General features: G+C 42.1%; 1 protein-coding gene across 6 annotated transcripts; it reads right to left on the bottom strand.

Annotated features, from left to right (window-relative positions):
* Positions 1-1,299: 1,299 nt before the first annotated feature.
* On the bottom strand, positions 1,300-12,778 carry LOC103722352 (thioredoxin-like protein CITRX, chloroplastic). 6 transcript variants are annotated; one of them, XR_003388581.2, is made up of 4 exons: positions 12,375-12,777; positions 12,144-12,290; positions 2,038-2,113; positions 1,300-1,922 (listed from the first exon to the last, which is right to left on the bottom strand). XR_003388581.2 is itself a non-coding variant. In XM_039125557.1 (4 exons), the coding sequence occupies exons 1-4, from the start codon at positions 12,605-12,607 to the stop codon at positions 1,858-1,860; spliced, it is 483 nt and encodes a 160-aa protein (XP_038981485.1). In that variant the 5' UTR covers positions 12,608-12,778; the 3' UTR covers positions 1,300-1,857. The 6 variants fall into 6 exon arrangements, 3 of the variants coding, with proteins under 3 accessions (XP_038981485.1, XP_038981486.1, XP_017701966.2); XM_039125557.1 differs by having other exon boundaries at positions 2,038-2,127; positions 12,427-12,778; XR_005511487.1 differs by having other exon boundaries at positions 12,144-12,773.
* Positions 12,779-20,379: the final 7,601 nt, after the last annotated feature.

The following is a 20,379-nucleotide window of genomic DNA, read 5'->3' as shown; positions in this document are numbered from 1 at the left end:
CGCAATGAGAACTGAATGACAGGTTCAGAATGCTTGTTGAAGACAAGCATGATATGAGTGCAAATGACGGATCAGAAATTGATATTCACGGATGTAGAATGCTGAATTGTTGCAGAAGGTGAAACTTTCTAAAGTTTCAGAAATGTCGTGTATTTGCTAAAAAGAACTCTACAAATACGGGCATATGCTTGTGTTCATGAACACACTCACACATTCACACATCCTGCTCGCCGGAAGAACATAGAAAATTGATATGTTATTTACTCACTTGGACGAGTTGCATGAAACATGGCTCATCAAAAGTGGCATTATGGATCTCATTATGGGCATAATCAGCATTCAGCAGTTGTTTGTATACTAAATCATTGAGAAACTGTTCCTGGGAACTGGGTAGCCAGCATTAGTAGCAATAGGAAACCCATAAATTTTGCAGTCAATGTTATTAAAACATTTTATTTTGCACTCAGATTTTATGGAAGAAACTTTTAGAAGAGCAGCAGCAAACAATTTAAGTTTCTACCCAGAGAAACAAACAACTGAAGTAGAAACGCCACTGACTTCGGCCATTCGAGCTCGTCTTTCAACCAGGGGACCATATCATTTGGGGGGCCAAGTAATTATTTGAAGTGCCCCAGGACAAAAGACATCAAAGAAGCTATTTTTTTTTGCATGTCTAAATATGCTCCCAGACATGACGTTCAACCTACTGTTATACGTTCTGTTTGGAGCCCTCCTTTTTAATTTGGTAATTAGGTCAGGAGCTACCATACTACTTTGGTGATTGAGTGATTATTGGATTGACAAAGGGAAAGGTAACTAAAGCCGCCTTTTGCATGTACAAAGATGCTCCTGTACATGATATGACATGCCCACCTTAATACATTTTGTTAGGAGCTGCATATATCCCTTCGGTAAAGGAGATCGAACAAGCTGCCTTTGCGTGTCTAAAGCAGCTCTTCCACTTGGCGCTACGTCCCCATTTCAGATGCTCATTGGAGCCAGAGAAAGATGTTGTCGTCAAAGTGGTTTTTGATTTCCTTAGTGGAGAATCCTCCAAAGCTCCGGTCTTCTTTTCTTTATCCAAAAGAGAAAAAAAGAAAGTACAGTCCCTCTTTTTCTTTGCGGCAAACCTTGAATTAGGCAACTGGTATCAGAATTGTAAATCATCTTCGGTACGCTTGGTATCGTAGCTACCGTCCGGTTCGAGCCAGTACGGCGAACTATGTGCTAAACAGATCTCAGAGACGGCATAAAATTAGACAACAGTGTTGAGTTTCACAGATTTAAAATCTAAAGGACTATCATGGTCAAGCCTGGATCGGCATTATATAGAAATTATTGTCTCTCATCTTAGTTGGGATGTACATCAGCTGTTTCGAATCTTCAAGAATAAACCAATAAAAAAACAGTTAAATACAACAGAACATGCACAATGCTCTAGTCAAAGGACAAAAGCCGCATCCTGTATCTTTGTCCATTACCATGGCTTTCTTCATCGATTGAGCCATTACAGAATCTCATAGCACTAATAGTCTTCTAAGCTGTAGCTGGTTTCACCACATTTTTTTATTTACCATTTCACCTGACTGTAGTTCGAGGGAAAAAAATCACTAAAAGAACAGGCTTATTAATCTCTACTACATATATTGAGGATGCCAGGTCACCTTAGGTCATAAAAGTAGTTCTGGAGTTGCACCTACTGTATCACCACAATAGCATGAAAATGATCTTTAAGCAGAGATGACCATCATACAACTCCAAGGTGAAAACAGCTACAACACCAACAAGCCTTCAAGATATTCTTCTCGCATTTCATTATCAATGATGTTTTTAATCATCTCTGATGGGAGAAGCCCCTCAGTTCGAATTGCATCCTTGTTTGGATCTCGGCTGATAAAATACAATGTTGGTAGTCCCCGAACCTGTTACAGTTCATATTTTGAAAAAATAAGAAGGGCAGTATATAGTAAGAAGATGCTAAGATTCAAGAGTCTCTGGATGAAAATTTTATCATTTTCACAGGCCGCTATTGTATACCTGCTCGTGCAAATTCATATTCATCATCAGTGTCCACCTTGACAAACAGTGCATTGCTCTCATACTCCACAGCAAGCTGCAAAATAGTCGCTGTGGATATCAGCCCATAAGAATTTCATATTAAATTCTCTATGAAATTGTGCTCATCTTAGAAGAAAAATTGCCACATATATGCTTAATTTAATGAAATCAGCTAAATCTATGCTCCTCAAGTTCATAAAATTTAATAAAATGATTGCAAACTGTTATGTTAGACTTAATAGCTTGCACACGGAAGTGCCAAAAGTAAGCACGTCAGGATGATGGCATGATGATTTGATGGTATGAAGTGTCAAGAGCATCGTGAAGTGTTCCTAATGTCCAACACATTAGAAGACCCAAAAGTTAGTTTGTGCTGTCAAACTGATAGAGATGCAGTACCAACAGCAAGCTTTTTTTCAAAAAGAAGTTCCAGTAGCCAGCTGGTCAAGCTAATATTGAGCAATGCGCACATAATGCAGAGAATTGGGTATATATGAAGAAATGTTAAAACTAATAGAAAAAGCCTGCTCGTATTGTTTCCAGCAGATGTTTGTAAAACACCTCTCAGCGTGCAATAAGAACTGAATGACAGCTTCAGAATGCTTGCTGAAGACAGAAACCATGATATCAGTGCAAATGACTCATCCAAAAATTTATATCCACAGATGTAGAATGCTAAAATGACACAGAAAGCGAAACTTTCTAATGTTTTACAAATGTGGTGTACTTGCTAAAAAGAACATTACTGGTACAGGAATACGCTTGCATTCGTGAATATGCACATTTACACACCCGCTCACCAGAAGAACATAGAAAATTGGGATGAAATTTACTCACTTGGAAGAGTAGCATGAAAAATGGCTCATCAAGAGTGGCATTATGGATCTCGTTATGGGCATAATCAGCATTCAGCAGTTGTTTGGATATTTCACCATCGAACCTTTCCTAAATCGAAGATTTGTATCTTGGAAGTGGGTAACTTGCATCAGTAGCAGTGGGGGTCAAGTGCGTGTGAAAATTGGAAAGTGGTGCTCCAGAGAAAGCTCGAAAGCAACTATACTGCAGAATTGTCTAAGCAAACTGACATGGTGGTTAAATTTTAAAGAACCTAGTAGCTGACTGAAATAAGACAACATAATACAAAGTCTGAGTATAACTAACGCTGGTGAGTGACTAATGAAGGAGTTGAAGCATAATGGAGAATGTGCATGAGCAGGAACAAGAGTGAGATAAAACTCACAGCAGATGCAGCATCTTCAATACAAGATACTGATTTCAGCGTGTCAATGGGTAGGGTCGGGCCTAGACCCGAAACAAACACAGGTTATAAACTTGAGACCCAAGCCTGGCCTAAGGGTACCAGGCCCCAGCCCAACGTGAACCAGTAAACTTTTGGGCTGGGAAGGGCTCGAAAGAGGCCCCTATTCATTTTTCTGTCAAAGCCCCAACCTGGGGCAGGCCAAAATTAACCAGGCTTGCTAAAAATTGGCTAAATTGGACTTTTGACCTAAATTTCCAGCCTGATCCTGGTTTTTTCAAGGTCAGGTCTTCAGGCTGCTCAGGCCAGCCCGGCCCATTGACAGCCTATACAGGTTTGCGGATGGTTGATAATTTTTTCTCTCTGACTTTTTTCCATATAAAGGATTCAGCTCGGTTTACCCAACAACTAAAATCATCATCAATTGACAGCAACATCAATCAAAAACAACAATAATAAGAAACATCAACAGCAACAAGGACAACAATGAAAGCATCTATTGAAACACATATGCATGTCTTACTTGCAGAAGTACAAGTGCAACTAAGAAATAAATAAAGCTAACAATATTCCATATCTCATCAAATAAGTATATTTTATTAAGAAGTAAGAAAGAAGCGACATTCATATAGAATTTTTAATGCTAGCCATCATATCTTGAATAATTTCCATCTGTAGATAAGGAAATGCTGACAAGATGAAGTATGGATTCGGGCATATCATTTACATATTGCACTTCTTCTGTCAATAAATCAGAAAAGGCTCCTCACTAAGATCGCAAAATAATGCCAGTGTTTAGTAGCATTAGTGAAATAAAATATGGGAAGTCAGGATATCTGATGTTTTGTGCTTGTTTAATTTCTGAATATGAAATATGTGCAAGAAGAAGATTGCAAAGAGATTCTGAAGTAGGTGTGGCACCCAAGGTAAAAGATTCCAGCAGCTAGGATCTAGCCAGAGGAGAATATTACCATGCTACACTAGCTCATGGGAGGTCATATGATATTTCTACATTCCCTTTTATCTACTCCTAGAAGAACCAAAGAGAGGGAAAAACATAATTCAGAAGAGAAAGGAAGAGATAGGCGGTCAGCTGTTTTTCCACATGGTAGAACTATTTGTTCATCTATTTAAAACTTGTAGCAGCCATATCTTTCAAGCACCAATGATTGAACAAGAGCAAGATTATACTGGAAAAAGCACCATGAAAGTTCTCGCTTCCCACTTAACCCAACCATGAAGAGAAGGAGAAAGGACAGCAATTAGACAAAGGCTGTCAGCCGTACGAATTGCTTTGCTCATGCTCTCCAGTTTGAGTAAAAGAACAAGAAGAATTGTGTATTGAATGAAACATATTATTGCAGGAAGATAGTTTGCCTCTTTGACGCAGGCGTCCACTCCAAATCTCCTATCACGATCTCAGTCGCACCTAGTTTGGAGAATCCAGCCAAAAGAGGAAGGCCAACCAAGGCGTCTACTCCAAATCTCCTACCTGCGATCTCAGCCGCACCTAGTTTGGAGAATCCAGCCAAAGAAGAGGAGGCCAACCAAGGCGTCCTCTCCAAATCTCCTACCCGTGATCTCGGCCACACGTAGTTTGGAGAATCCAGCCAAAGATGGAAAGGCCAACCAACCCATTGAATCTTTTCAGCATTTTTTTAGAATTATTGCCCTAAAATTTTGCTGCAGCCAACACATTGAATCTTTTCAACATTTTTAGAATTATTGCCCTAAAATTTTGCTTTATTTTCTTTGTCTTTCTACTTATGTATGGCTCGCCCTTATTATATAAAGGCCCCACTTCCTTATATTGAATTCATTAATGTTTTGAGTAATAAAATTGTTTCACAAATTTTCTTTTGATGTGATCACAAGAGAGCAACGTGCTTGCTCTTCCTCTTCCATCCTTCATCGAAGGCGATGTGCTCGCCTCGACCCGCTTCTCCTACATCAAGTGGTATCAGAGCAAGGCACTCTTCCTCCAATGGCCGGTGCCACCAACGGATTGGGGGCTCCAACTCCGCGGACGGTGCTCCTGGAGTGCTAGCTGTTGAAACCCTTGGTGCGGGTCAACGAAAGATGCAACAAGATTTAGAAAAGATCCAAAAAGCTTTGGTGATGATAACCCAAGCCCTTGGACTTGCCCAAAACCATGATGACGGCTCTACTCTAGCACTTGCTCCTAATGCCAGAAGGCAAGTTCGTCACGAGGATCCAACTCCTAATGTTGGATGCAGAGAACGAGACGAACCTTCCCTTCCTCCTCTTGGCCTACTTCGCCCTAGGCCCACAGCTCGTCCTCCTCCGCGCACACCCTACGACAACTCCTCTAGCGATAAGGAACCCCTACACAATCCCTACAGTGGTGAAAACCGCTTCGGGGGTGGAACCAACTGCTATGGTGGCAGCAACCCGTACGGAGGTGGTGACCGCTATGGAGGCCGCAATGAGAGGGACTACCGCATGAAGGTAGATCTCCTACCCTTCAATGGCCATCTACACATCGAGGACTCTCTTGATTGGCTCGCGAAGGTCAAACGCTTCTTCGACCACATGGAGACCCCGGACGAAAAAAAGGTCAAGCTTGTAGCTTACAAGCTTAAAGGAGGCGCTTCGATATGGTGAGAGCAACTACAAATCTTCCGTACGCGATAAGGCAAAGGACCCATACATTCCTGGCCACGAATGAAGAAGATGCTGCAAGCCCAATTCCTTCCCCTTGACTATGATCAAATCCTTTTCCAGCAATATCAAAATTGCCGACAAGGATCATGGTCCGTCAATGACTACACCGCCGACTTCTACAGGCTCTCTGCTCGCAACAACTTGGAGGAGACAGAAGCGCAACAAGTTGCTCGGTTCGAGGGACTCCGACTTCCTATCCATGATAGGGTCTACCTCCAACTGGTCTACAGTCTCCACGACGCGGTCCAACTAGCTACAATGGCCGAAAAGCAGTTGAAGCGGGCTACTCAAAAGGGCCCCGCCTACGGATGAGGCGCCCCAACCCATGGTTTGCCGTACCGGTCCGTATCGGCCGGTACGGGCCGGTATGTACCGGTCCGGCCTGAGACCGGTACCGGATCAGCGTGAAATCCGGTACCGGTAATTTATTGTTGAAGAACCAGTACGGGACCGGTACGGGACCGGTTCGGACCGGTTCGGACCGGTACGCCACCGGTTCGGATCGGTACGCCACCGGTAAGGACCGATACGGGATCGGTTTCGTACCGGTCCGGGACGCCACCGGTCCGCCGACCGGTACCGGTACGGCGGACCTTGCCCCAACCACTTTAACAAGCGAGCTCACCCCAAACAAAGAAAAGGCTCCTCTTCGAGAGGCCTCACCCGTTGTGAACAAGGAGGCTGGCAATCACCAATTCAAGTCAACCGAAGGAAACAACGCAACACAGGTTCCTTCCACCAACCCGTATGCTCCATCACGAGGAACCAAATGCTACCGGTGCAATCAACCAGGACACCTATCCAACCAATGCCCAAAACGAGCTACTTCTAAAGTCAAGTTGAGCACCCGGACCTCGAAAACGTCAGGGGCATTCCTTGATCCAAGATATTCACCTGTGATGAAATCCGAGTTCCTCCAATGCGCGGAGCAAAAAATCGCGATTGACCGAACTAACTCCTCTGTAAGGTAAGTGAAGTGAAGGGCATCGTCGGGAATGATGCCCGAACTGAACGCGGATGATCCATTGGATTCATTGCAACACCACGAACAATGGGGCGTCTGCCTAACCACCGGCTTTGTCCTGCTTTTCTAAGCTTACGTGCACCATGGTTGGGATTGGACACTATACCAATAGTAGCTCGGCGATGACCAATCTCGCTGAAGCCGACGACATTAACGAGGAACATGACGATGCATTAAACAAGGAGGGCTACGATGACGAGGCCATCACCTACGAGGATGAGGGGGAAGCTCTCTCCCCGCGGTGCAACGATTGATGTACGCACCATGCCAGAAACTTGACTCCCAGCGGCATCGCATCTTCCGAACTAGATGCACCGTCAATCAGAAGGTATGCGCCCTCATCATCGACGGCGGAAGTAGTGAAAACATTGCTTCCAAGTACATGGTGGAGATACTCCAACTCCCTACAGAGACACACCCGACACCCTACAAAATCGGGTGGCTTAAAGACATTAGTGAAATCAAGGTAACCTTGCACTATAGAGTTCTCTTTTCTATTGGAAAATATTATGAAGATGAGAGATATTATGTGATATAGTGGATATGAACGTCTGCCATATTCTACTAGGCAGACCTTGGCAGTTCGATGTAAACACTATCCATAGGGGTCGAGACAATACTTTTGCCTTCACCAAAAATAAGCATAAGATTGTCCTTGGACCTATACGAGAAGAAACTCGTCCCAAGCCTTTTCGAGTAGAGGGACGATCCTTCCTAGTTACTAATAATTTTGAAAGTGATCTGAAAGACACTGAAAAAATCTATACCCTTGTGATTAAAGAAGAGGAGGCCAAACGGGTGGAGTTTCCAAAAGATGTGCACCCCCTACTCCAAGACTTCAAGGACATCATGCCCGAGGAGTTACCTAACGGATTCCTCTCATGCGAGACATTCAACACCAAATCGATCTCATACCCAGTGCTAGCCTCCCAAACCTTCGACACCACCAGATAAGCCCCAAGGAGCACGAGATCTTGCAGAACCAGATAAAGAATTTGATCCGCAAGGAACTAGTTCGCAAAAGCATGAGCCCTTGCGCGGTACCAGCACTGCTGACCCCCAAGAAGGACAGAAGCTGGACACTATGGCAACGACTCAACACCACCATCCAGTACACTAGCACGTGCCACCCGCAGACGGACGGTTAAACGATGGTAACCAACCGAACCCTAGGTAACAATATCCTCCGTTGTATTGCAGGAGAGAGACCAAAGCAGTGAGACCAAGCACTAGCCCAAGTAGAGTTCGCATACAACAACATGCTCAACAGATCGACCAGGAAGACTCTTTTTGAGATTGTGTACGGTCGCGTGCCGAGTCATACTCTCGATTTGGTTTTCCTCTCAAAGCTCCTAGGGATGAACGTCTCTGTTGACCACATGATTGAAAAACTCTCCTCCATGCACTCCGAGGTAAAGGAAAAGATTGAGGAGGTAAATGCCAAATACAAGCACGACGTAGATCAGCATCGACGAATCAAAACTTTTAATGAAGGTGATCTCGTCATAGCACACCTACGAAAAGAACGCTTTCCAATAGGCACCTACAACAAGATAAAGCTAAAGAAGATTGGACCCTGCAAAGTTCTTTGCAAAATCAACGACAACGCCTACATCGTGGACCTTCCTGATGATTTGCATATCTTCCGAACATTTAATGTGAAGGACTTATACGAGTACCAAGGATCAAACATCACTCAATTGAACTTGAGGTCGAGTTCTTCACAGGAGGGAGGCCCTGACGCAGGCATCCACTCCAAATCTCCTACCACGATCTCAGCCGCACCTAATTTGAAAAATCCAGCCAAAGGAGGAAAGGCCAACCAAGGCGTCCACTCCAAAGCTCCTACCCGCGATCTCAACCGCACCTAATTTGAAAAATCCAGCCAAAGAAGGAAAGGCCAACTAAGGTGTCCACTCCAAAGCTCCTACCCGCAATCTTAGCCGCATCTAGTTTGGAAAATCCAGCCAAAGACAGAAAGGCCAACCAACTCATTAAATCTTTTCAACATTTTTTAAAATTATTGTCCTAAAATTTTGCTTCAACCAATCCATTGAATCTTTTCAGCATTTTTAGAATTATTGCCCTAAAATTTTGCTTTATTTTTCTTGTCTTTGTGGCTCGCCCTTATTATATAAAGGCCCCACTCCTTTGTATTGGATTCATCGAAGTTTTCAGTAATAAAATTGTTCCACAAATTTTCTTTTGGTGTAATCACAAGAAAGCAACGTGCTTGCTTTTCCTCTTCCATCCTTCATCGAAGGCGACGTGCTCGCCTCAACCCGCTTCTCCTACGTCACTCTTACAGCAACATCAACATTGAATCAACCATTCTATGATTTTTGTACCACCCTGGGAGTGTTTTAGGAATCAATGTAGATGTCCTTCATAAAAGAGTTCTCCACCTATGAATTTCCTTTTCCCCCCAATGTATAGGATTCCTTCTGCAAATAGAAATAGTTCATAGGATTCCCCCTAGCGGCATTAAGATTCCCAATTTAGGAATTTATAATAAATTGAAGGTTTTATGATATTTCAAATTTTATTTTGACTAGGAAAGTGTTAAACTTCCATACTTTAGTACATGAAATTAGTTGTTAAAGTTCACTAAGAATAATTTTTAAAAAAGCTAAAGTGCCTTTCTATATGAAGCTTCATAATCCTTTGATTCTTTTGTCAGTTAAAAGGGTTGGTGTTTTTCTTAGTTTTCTTCCCAGTGCTTTTGGCCAAGGACTTCAATTACTAGAGATAAAGGAAAATACATGTGAGACAAAAGAGGGACATTTTTTTATGAGGTTATCAGAAAGGTGGCCATCATCATTGAACTCTCTCTCCCTCTAGCACCGCCCCCCATTTCTCTCTCTCTTTGGACTTCGATACTCTAGCTTATCCAACTACAGAGCTTCTTCTTGTTAGCCAATAAGACAAAGTCTGTCTCTGGAGTTTGGGAATCCCACACACTGTCCTCGGCAATCTCTTAACAGATTTCTATTCATGAGTCACGAGTCCTGCATATGACTTAAAGTCAGAGAGGCAAAATTCCTTTCTTTTGAAAATACGTGGCTGAACATCCAGTGTGCTTAGATGGTGGCAAAATAGTACGTCTATCCATGATGGGTTTGAGTTTGTGACTGACACAACCATTGCTTGAACTCTGTTTCTTAGAAAGGAAGCAAATATTGTATAGCAAAGATGCCTAGAGTCCTAGTTTAAATCAACAAAACACAGAATCAATTTTCTAACTCAAAAATGAATGAAGGAAACAACATCCTGCAAAAAGGAGCTAGATGAAATCTTGAACAAGGAAAAGCTTTCATGGAGACAGATCAAAATCCCCATAACTGAAGAAGTGAAACATAATACTGCATATATCCTCAAAGATTCCTCAAAGTGGCAAAGGGTAGAAAGCTTGGTACCATCAGCACATTTCACAAAGATGAACGGAAAGAAAGATGATATTGTGGATCGTCTTCATGACCCTTTAGGAGAATGGCTTGATTAAATTATTGAACAACAAAAGAACGTGCATTCCCTATTTTCTATCAGGAGTGACTCCATGTATTGCTTGATATAATACAAATAGTGCATTTCTTTGTCCATGGTGAATCTTTCTCACAACTTATTAAGCGAATGATTTTTTTCAGTTTCAAACTAAGGTTAATGTATGAATCGCCCGCTTTAGCCAAAAAAAAAAAAAAAAAAAAAAAAAAAAAAAAAAAAAACTAAGGTTAATGTGAAGTATTTGAAGTAGAAGAAAGAAGTTTCATTCTGGTAATATTTCTAACAGAGTTCCAAATGGATCCACCAATTCACCAATCAATGAAAGTTCCAGAATTCCTAACCTATGTTACATGCAACAAGAGTGCCTGGAAATACTATTAGTAGAATTTTTTGGGGTGCTTAATATGTTTTGATGTCAAAAATACTGATCACTGTTGTAATGGCACTTTGAATGACATTTGCTCCTAGTTTTGTATTCTCTGTGTCGTCTGTTCTACACAGAGTCTATTCAATTGTGTAAATCCTGGAAAAATGATTTATTTTCATTCAAACATATTAGATTTTTGAAATGTTATCAATTTGACTTAGCAGTTTATGAACCAATGTTGTTACTTCAATTTTCTTCAATTATTTTTCTATAACGAAGCTAAAATAACAGATTAAAAAAGTTACGGTTGGTTTCGTGTTATGAGACACGAGTTGCATCTGAATAACTATTAGCTTTGATAGGAAAGAATTCTTCCTAAGTAACTGATTTTAGATTAATTATCCTAGACTTACCTAATGGGTACTTGTCTTTGGATTCTTTTTCCTCATACATCGTTTTATGACTAAATGTCTTTACTCAAACAATATCTACTATGAACATACAATAATGTGGTGAGTAAAAGTCTCTTGAAAACATTGTTCCAATGCACCGATTCCAAATTGCAACTACTTACAAGTTTTGTTAGTTCAGATACTGAGATCTCATGCTTCTTAACAAGGAAAAGAAAATGCCTCTTATACTGCTTGCAAATTGCACTTAGTAAAAGCAATGCCACGTTCCCCAGATATAAACACTTTCCAGCACAGTGAATCAGAAAATGCATCCGTCAACTGTAACCAAGGAGCCAGAGCAGTTTCCATGATCTCAATCGTTCATTTGAAATATATTTTTCTTTCAAATGTAAGATCAAGCACAAAATGATAGACAAACCAAAAATCAAACAGTTGGCATGCATTATGAAGTTTGACCAAAATCTCCATTTACTCCGTGTCAAAATGTGCCTCCAAAACAACTGCTCTAATCACCAACAACTTATACCCGAACTTCACATTTTTTCACCATTCGGTTACCGTATTATGAAGCATTGGAAATTCAAAAAAAAATGAACTTCTTTCCCACAAATATGACTTTCTTTCATCTGGATGGGATTCCTGCCATCTTTCATCTCATATAATTAAAAAAAAGTTTGATTTTAGATCTCTGCTTCTAAAGGATCCATCTTTTTGCAAAAGAGACACGAATGGAAAATAAAAGAACTGGTATGTTAAACTGTCTATATTCCATGACACGATATCGAAAAAGAACTAACAAGAGGAGGGGAAAGGAAGATTAAGGAGAGAAAGATGCACCATTTCGAGCTGCTGGACCATTATAATATACGGCCCACACCAAGTAACATAGAAACCTACGATGAGCGGAACGCTCCTCTCCCCACTCACAAGCTCCTGCACGTCCTTCGCCGACACCTTCTTCTACTCTCCACCCCCAACCCAACACTCGCCAAAACCCAGAGAATAACAGTAAGAAAGGAAGTAAGAGTGGAAACAGAGGAGAGAAAGGAGATGGGTATGTAGAGATACCACGAGATAATCTTCTCGGATGTACTTGGCCGAGAGGGTTTTGGAAACCAACCTTCTAACGCTGCTGCTGCTCCTCCGGCTAAGCGAAATCCAAAAGGAGAGAGGTTTGGTGTTCGAGAGGCCGAAGAATGTGCTTCGAGGTGTTGAGAGACGAGGGGACACGAAGCCGGATGAGGTGGAGCTCTGAAGAACCGCGGCCATTCCCGTCGTCGTAGAAGAGCACGGCAGAGCATAACCGACGCGAATGGATTGATGTCTCTCCGACTTCGGAACGTAGCGGCCGAAACAATTTTGATGGCTCAGTCATTAGGAGAGGGGCAGAGTTTGTCATTGGGAGTCCGAGCTCCTGCATGGTAGCAGTAGGGATTGCCAGATCTTCGACATTTCGATCCTACAAGCAAAGCTACAGGCGGCTTAGATAGAATTATGGTATGCGCGACATATACTTCAAATAAGTTTCATCTTTCTGAAGGACAATTCGGCCACAGTGATCAGCTAGAGCCGGAAGAGCCCTCATAGCGATGGAGAAGTTCATTTTTTGCTCCATGAGATATGATTGATGGTGAGAAACAGGATTATTTTTCAGGCTATGCATGTATATCATGAGGCTAACGGGGCGATGGACTGAGTGGTGGTGTATGTTACGAGCCACTCAGGAGGCATCCTATAGATTGGTGAGGATGACTAGCCCGGTGCATTCCAGAACCTTTTGTTTGCAAATTTTGTTGAGTATATTCGTACCATACCCGTATAGTATGAAATACCCGTTTTAACCAAAAAAAAAAAAAAAGGATCGGATCGGAACCAGGTCGTTGTTGACCGCTTAACCCGAACCCAACCGACTCGTTGGGCCAGCTTGGACTTGGAAATCTTTGGACGACTTTGAAACCGCCTCGTCTGGTAATCGAAAGCATAAATAGAACTGAAGGACACATGACAATATGGGATCATTGGTGAAGGCCCAAGAATCACAAGGAAGTTTGTGCTATAATATTCGAGATTTTGACTCGTGATTAGTTTGAATCCCATGCTTGGCTTTTTTTTAAAAAAAATTTTCGGAATAGTTAAACAAATTGAATATCAACAAAAGATTCATGACCATGTAGGCTTTGGTCAATGTATGCAAGGAAGAAGGCATTTTATGTGGAAGCTTAAGAGCCCATGGATTAGAGAGATGAAGGGGGACGGCAACTCGGCAAGGCCGAAAAGGATGGAAAGGTTGAGTGAGAAACTATTTTTGACAAATTTAAAATGATAGAATATATGAGAATAGTGTTGTATTGAGACCCATGATAGAATATGCGAGAATAGTGTTGTATTGAGACCCATGCAATGTAGGGTTTAATCATGCCATGCCTGTTTTGGTAATCTTAGGTTCCCATCATTAGGTCACCGTTGCAAGGAAAGCTTCTCTGTCAAATCCTTTATTCAAGTTGGAGTATCCATTCACATCGACAATCTCTCTTCCAGAATCATATTTTGATGGTGCAAGGCATCTTATTTCTGATAAAGGATTAAATGGACATTCTATAGGAACCCTACTGCGATGGGGGAAAATGATGAAATAAGAAGAAAAAACAGATAAAAAAAGATCACATAATATTAATATGGTTCAATCTATCGACCCATGTTCACGAGTAGAAATACGCAAAAGTTTTGTTAGAAGGAGAAGAGATGTGGAGAAAGGAGGAAAGTAAACTTCTGTTCTTATTACTTGAAGAACAGCTATAGCCCTCCTTTTATAAGGGAAGATGGTTTTCGTGTACAACTCATGTACAGCTACAGCTACAGTATTGGTCATCTACAGCTATAACTACAGTACAGGCTCCAACGGCTAGTTTACAGCTACAGCTAAGCTAACATCCTCCCTCAAACTCAAGATGGGAGCGAAGATGCTAACTTGAGTTTGCGAACCAAATCACGATGACGCCCCGGTGGATGTACCTTCGTAAAGATATCAGCAAGTTGATCCGCAGAAGCAACATATATCAACTAAATAGTACGTTGCTTGATATGATGCCGAATGAAGTGACAATCTACTTTAATATGTTTTGTTCGCTCATAAAATACATCGTTACGAGCAATCTGCATGGCACTCATATTATCACAATGAAGGGGAGAACAGCTAGTCAAGGAAACACCCATATCATGTAGTAGCCATCGAAGCCATAAGAACTCAGAGGTAGTATCTGCCAGAGCACGATACTCAGCCTCTGTACTGGAGCGAGAGACAACTGTTTGCTTCTTGCTTTTCCAAGAGATAAGAGATGACCCAAGTAAGAAACAATAACCTGTGGTAGAGCGACGATCTGTAGGATCTCCTGCCCAATCAGCATCAGAGTAGGCCTGTATATCTAGAGTGGAGTGGGCTGAAAAATAAAGGCCATGAAACAATGTACCCTTAACGTACCGAAGGATACGTAGGACTGCTGCATAGTGTGTAGAGTGTGGGGCATGTATAAACTAACTAACCAGGGTGACTACATAGGAAATATCAGGGCGTGTCACGGTCAGGTAAATGAGACTGCCAACCAATTGCCGATACAGAGTTGCATCTGTCAATGGTTCACCATCGGTGAGAAGAAGCTTAACATTTATTTCCAAAGGACTATCCACGATCTTGCTATCTGTCAACCTAGCACGAGATATCAACTCAGAAGCATACTTAGCCTGTGAAAGATAGTAGCCATCGGAGCTGGATGTCACCTCGAGACCAAAAAAGTAGCTGAGAGATCCTAAATCCTTCATCTCAAATTGCTGTCCAAGAAATTACTGAAGTGTATGAATTCCTAACACGTCATCTCCAGTGATAACCATATCATCCACATATAGCAAGAGAAGAACAATACCAGCCTCGGATCGGCGAATAAATAGGGCAGAGTCATATGCACTAGGAGTGAAGCCCTGTTGAGTGAGGACTGAGCTGAACTTGGAAAACCAAGCTCGAGGAGACTGCTTGAGGCCATAGAGCGCCTTTCGAAGATGACAAACTTTTCCATGTGGATGAATAAGACCTGGGTGAGGTTGTAGATACACTTCATCAGCTAAGTCACCATTGAGGAAAGCGTTCTTAACGTCCATCTGATGCATCTTCCATTGCTTAACAGCTGCAACTGCAAGTAAGGAACGAAAAGTGGTAAGACGTGCAACTGGAGCAATAGTTTCCTCATAGTCAATACCATACTCCTGGGTGAATCCTCGAGCCATAAGACGGGCTTTGTAACGTTCCACTGAACCATCAGCATGAGTCTTGCTCTTATATACCCACTTACATCCTACTGCAGTCTTTCCAGGAGGCAATTCAGTCAGATCCCATGTATGCGTATCATGAAGAGCTTGGAGTTCATTAGACATGGCCTTCTGCTAAAGGGGATTAGAACTAGCCTTGCGATAATTGCGAGGCTCATAGAAGGTAGCAAGGGCATAAAAACAGTGATAATCATTAAGATGAGACGGGGTGGATCTTACCCTATTAGAGCGGCGAAGAGTAGGAAGAGGCTCGGAAGTTCCGGTTGTGATGATCAGATCAGTGGATGATCCAGACTCTGTGGAATCGGACATAGAAAGATTACCTGATGAGCTCTCATTACCTGCATCAGAAGGGGAATCTGGAAAGAGATCAACAGTGGATCTATTGAAGATGGGGGAATACTGAGGAGGACCTGTGAAGAGTGGAGATATGCTAGTAAACATCTTGTGTTCCCAAAATTGAACATGTTGGGATATACGAAGTCGCTTGGCTATGGGGTCATAACATCGATAGCCTTTATGTTCAATACCATATCCAAGGAAACAACAAAGACGTGAGCATGGTCCAAGTTTGGTATGTTCATGTGAAGGAAGGAGAACAAAGCAAGCACAACCGAAAACTTTTAGAAAAGAGTAATCAGGGACTTTTTCATGAAGAACTTCATATGGTGATTTATTTGAGATAGTAGAAGAAGGTACCCGATTGATGGTATAGACTGCTGTAAGAGCAGCCTCTCCCCAAAAGGACTCAGGTAATGCGGCAGAAAGAAGGAGAGACCTGACAGTGTCCAAGATATGTCGATGTTTTCATTCGGCACGACCATTTTGCTGAGAAGTATAAGGGCAAGACCGATGGGATACGGTTCCATCTTGTTTAAGTGCTTCCATAAATGAGGTAGAGGTATACTTCATAGCGTTGTCACTACGAAAGACTTTTATAGGCCGACCAAACTGGGTTTTGATTATCTGCTGAAAGCCACGAAAAATGTCAAGCAACTCAGAGCGATCACGTAAAAGATATAGCCATGTATACCGTGAGTAGTCATCGATAAATATCACAAAATATCTTGATCCTCCCTTAGTTGGAACAGGAGCAGGTCCCCAAATATCAGAGTGTACCAAGTCAAAAGGTGCAGTGGAGAAAGAAACACTTTTAGTAAAGGATAAAGCATTTTGTTTTCCTAATTGACAAGAGACACAATCAAAAGGTTGAAAATGAACTTTTCCTAAATGACCACTCGAAACTAAAGACTAAACGCGAGATAGAGAGGCATGCCCTAATCGAGAATGCCAGAGACTCGAGGATACAGCAGCAACTGATGGGATAGGACTAGAACTAGGTACATGTAACTACAGCAGACGGAGTCAATAAACCAGGAAGAAAGTTTACCTGAGATGGTAGAGAGGGCAGTGCGAGATAGAACCTGATGGACTATTGCCTCAATATCAGCTGTAGTAATAGATGAAGTGGGCATAGAAGAAGAAGAAGACGCAGAATCCGGCAATCCAGTAGACGCAGCAGCTGCAATCCGGTATGGCGAGACTGTATGGGCTTTCTGAGCTGCTCTCTCGTCAGCCTGTTTCTTCCTGCACTTTGAGATCTTATGGCCTAGTTTGCCACAATAAAAACACTGTTTCTGAAATTTACTAGTCTTTCCCTTGTCTGACTTTGAAGGAGTAGCTGCAACTACCGGAACAGAAGCAGAATGAATAAGAGGAGTGGGTAAAATACCAGCTGATGTGGCCATAACCATATCAGTAGAAACACCTCGCCGAGTAGCTTGGCGAGTCTCCTCAGATATAAGCTCGATGAGGGCCACCTCAATAGTTGGCCGAGGAGATTGATGAAGTAAAGAAGCCCTGGTGTTCTCAAATTCATCTCGAATGCCCATCATAAGTTGAATAAATTGCCGACGATCCCTATATTCCTGAAACTTCTTGGCAGAGTCCTCGTCTGTAAAATTAGGATCAGCCTGGGAAAGCTGGTCCCAAAGACTGCTAATCTGTGAATGAAAGTCAAGAATAGATTGACCAGATGCTTGACGCAACTGGTGAATCCTAGACTCCAATTGAAACTGGAGAGCCAAGTCACTCAAGCAGTTATAGCGATTTGCCAAGAATTCCCATGCGAGCTTCGCATTTCGAAATTTGGGGAGAAGAGTTTGAATAGAAGGCATAGATGTATTAATGAACCAAGAGAGAATCTTACAGTGTGTACTCTCCCATTCTTCCCGTCGTTCTTCAAAATCAGCATCGGACTCTGTAGAAATCTGTGTAGGAGCCTTCTTGTCTCCAATGACAAATCTCCATAATCTCCGCCCAATAAAAAAAATAGATATTTGTTGGGACCAAACATTATAATTGGTCCCATCTAAAATAACCTCAATAGGGCGTGTAACCTCAGTTGACATAGCTATGATTGAAATCTTAAGCAACTTCTCTCTTCCCCTCTTCTTTTTTTTTTTTTTTTTTTTTTTTTTTTGGAGAAACGTGATGGAGACTATTTGTGCTACGTTTCTTGTAGCTCGCTTCTCAGATCATGACCAATTTTTTTTTTCTATTTGCCTCTGTTACTTGGGACATGAGGATGGGCAAAAGAATGTACCTTGGGCAAAATGGCTTTGTGTCACGTCTCGCGTGTCAGAAAGACGTGACCAAGGCTCCTTGATCTTTCGCCTACAGAGACTCGAGAAGCTGCTGTACAGGGCGGTGGGAGCAACAGCTTTATGTCACCTTTTGCGACGGGATGTGCTGCTGCGGGCGCCCAAGATCACGTCAGGAGGAAAAGATCAACGCGGCAGTGCAGCGGCAAGTTCTTGTGGCGGTTCCGGCTGTCGTACAACGTGAAGACGAAGAGGTCACCAAGGAGAAGAATGGAGTGCTCACGGCGACCATTCCCAAGGAGAAGACCAAGAAGCCGGAGAATGAAGTGCTCACGGCCACCGTTCCCAAAGAGGAGACCAAGAAGCCGGGGAATAAAGAGCGAAAGAGAGCCGGTTGCCTCTACAACTGGCAGCGGACTGGAGCCGGCGCCTGACGTCAAACGGGCTTCTCCTCCAGCGACGGACGGCGGAAGCCCTTGCACTGCTAAGGTAGGCCGGTTCTCCACAAGAAAAGGTATGGCTTCTGATGGAAAGCCACAATGAGAGGAAGCACGTGCCAGATCCCAACGATCCCGGCGATACCACCGCCGCCGAAGAAGAAGTGGCCGGCAGTGGCCTACGAGATGGAGAGAAAAAAAAAGATTGCTTCAGGATTTCTATGGCTCTGATACTATGTTAGAAGGAGAAGAGATGTGGAGAAAGGAGGAAAGTAAACTTCTTTTCTTATTACTTGAAAAACAGCTATAGCCCTCCTTCTATAAGGGAAGATGGTTATCGTGTACAACTCATGTACAGCTACAGTATAGGTCATCTACAGCTATAACTACGGTACATACTCCAACGGCTAGTTTACAGCTACAGCTAAGCTAACAAGTTTCATCATAGAAAACTGGATATAACAAAGAAAAGATTTCTTCACAAATTCTAGCTCCTAATACACTCGATATCTGGAACACTCAATTGCTCATGTATTTTGGAGTTACAAGAGATATGTATAATATAGTAAGCCAAGTTTGACTTAAACTAGTGTTCTATAATAATTAGGTTAATCCAGCTAGTTGGCACTCCGCTTCTGCACCCTCGGCTGACTAATCATTGCACTATGCTCTACTAGTTTCGCTTGCTCCATTCCAAGCAAAAAAAAAAAAAACACTTTTTGTCTTCCTTGAGCATGTAAACTCAAGGCATATTCAACACGCTTCATGTTTTTGAGGGAGAGAAATTTTGAAGTCGTATTCTTTGCATTGATCTAGCATTGCAATCTTACATCGTATCAAGAATAACTATCATGGATAGTTTTTGGCATGATGATAATCATTGGATCACTTTGCTACGTACACTATGGGCACTCAGGATAACCGTATGCTTTATGGAATCAATCTCCATACCAAAAAGATAGGATGAACTTTCTAGGACAAGACAATAACGAATGATGTAGGTACATAACGATCCATGCATAGTGATGCAAACCATGCATGTGACATCACCATTGTCATGCATCATGATCAGGGGCGGCTCAATACATTCTAGGGCGTAAGGCGAATCCAACGAACGAAGCCTTTTTTTTAATAATAATTTTTTTAATAAATATAAAATACTTAAAAAAATATATAAAAATAGATAGCTATCAAGTATACTATTTCAATAAAGATATATAAATCCACCAAAGATAGACAAGAAATCTTTTCAATTTAATATTATTCTTGAAGGAAAGCACATAAAAGTAATTACTCTAAATGAAGGGCCATAAAACTGATTAAATAATCGAGATAATGCTTGGCAATACTTTTTATCATGTCAAGCAAGAGCCGAATAGGAAAAGGTCATCCCATGGCACTTCATGATCAAGGTAAATAAAAGAATTTGTCTATAAAGAAACCTCTCCATAAGAAAGTAAGGTTATTATGGGAAATTCACTCTATCTAATTAATAAAAGTCCCATCCCACAATCTCCCAGCAGCCATTCAACCCCCTCCCTCCTTTTCTCTCTCTACCACCTAAGAGGGGAGAAGAAACCGAGAGGAGAAAACTAAAAGAATCTCCACCCTCCAAGAAGTCCATCTCCTATCCCCCTATCTTTCTTCCCGATGGCCCAGCTGGATCAGGAGTAATGTGAGGGAAGGAAAACCAAGACCAAAAGCAAAAAAGAGAAG

The sequence above is a fragment of the Phoenix dactylifera genome, chromosome 4 (assembly GCF_009389715.1).
Source record: "Phoenix dactylifera cultivar Barhee BC4 chromosome 4, palm_55x_up_171113_PBpolish2nd_filt_p, whole genome shotgun sequence".
Classification (NCBI taxonomy): Eukaryota; Viridiplantae; Streptophyta; class Magnoliopsida; order Arecales; family Arecaceae; genus Phoenix; species Phoenix dactylifera.
This window is presented reverse-complemented; position numbering and strand designations above follow the sequence as displayed.

Bases quoted from the DNA above. Each gene is read 5' to 3' on its own strand.
- LOC103722352 (XM_039125557.1), bottom strand. From the start codon at position 12,607: ATGCTCTGCCGTGCTCTTCTACGACGACGGGAATGGCCGCGGTTCTTC. The intron at 12,291-12,426 runs GTTGGTTTCCAA...GGTTTTGGCGAG, and splicing joins AGCAGCAGCAGCGTTAGAAG to TGTTGGGTTGGGGGTGGAGA. The intron at 2,128-12,143 runs GTGCATCTTTCT...TGATATCCACAG, and splicing joins TGGTCCAGCAGCTCGAAATG to CGACTATTTTGCAGCTTGCT.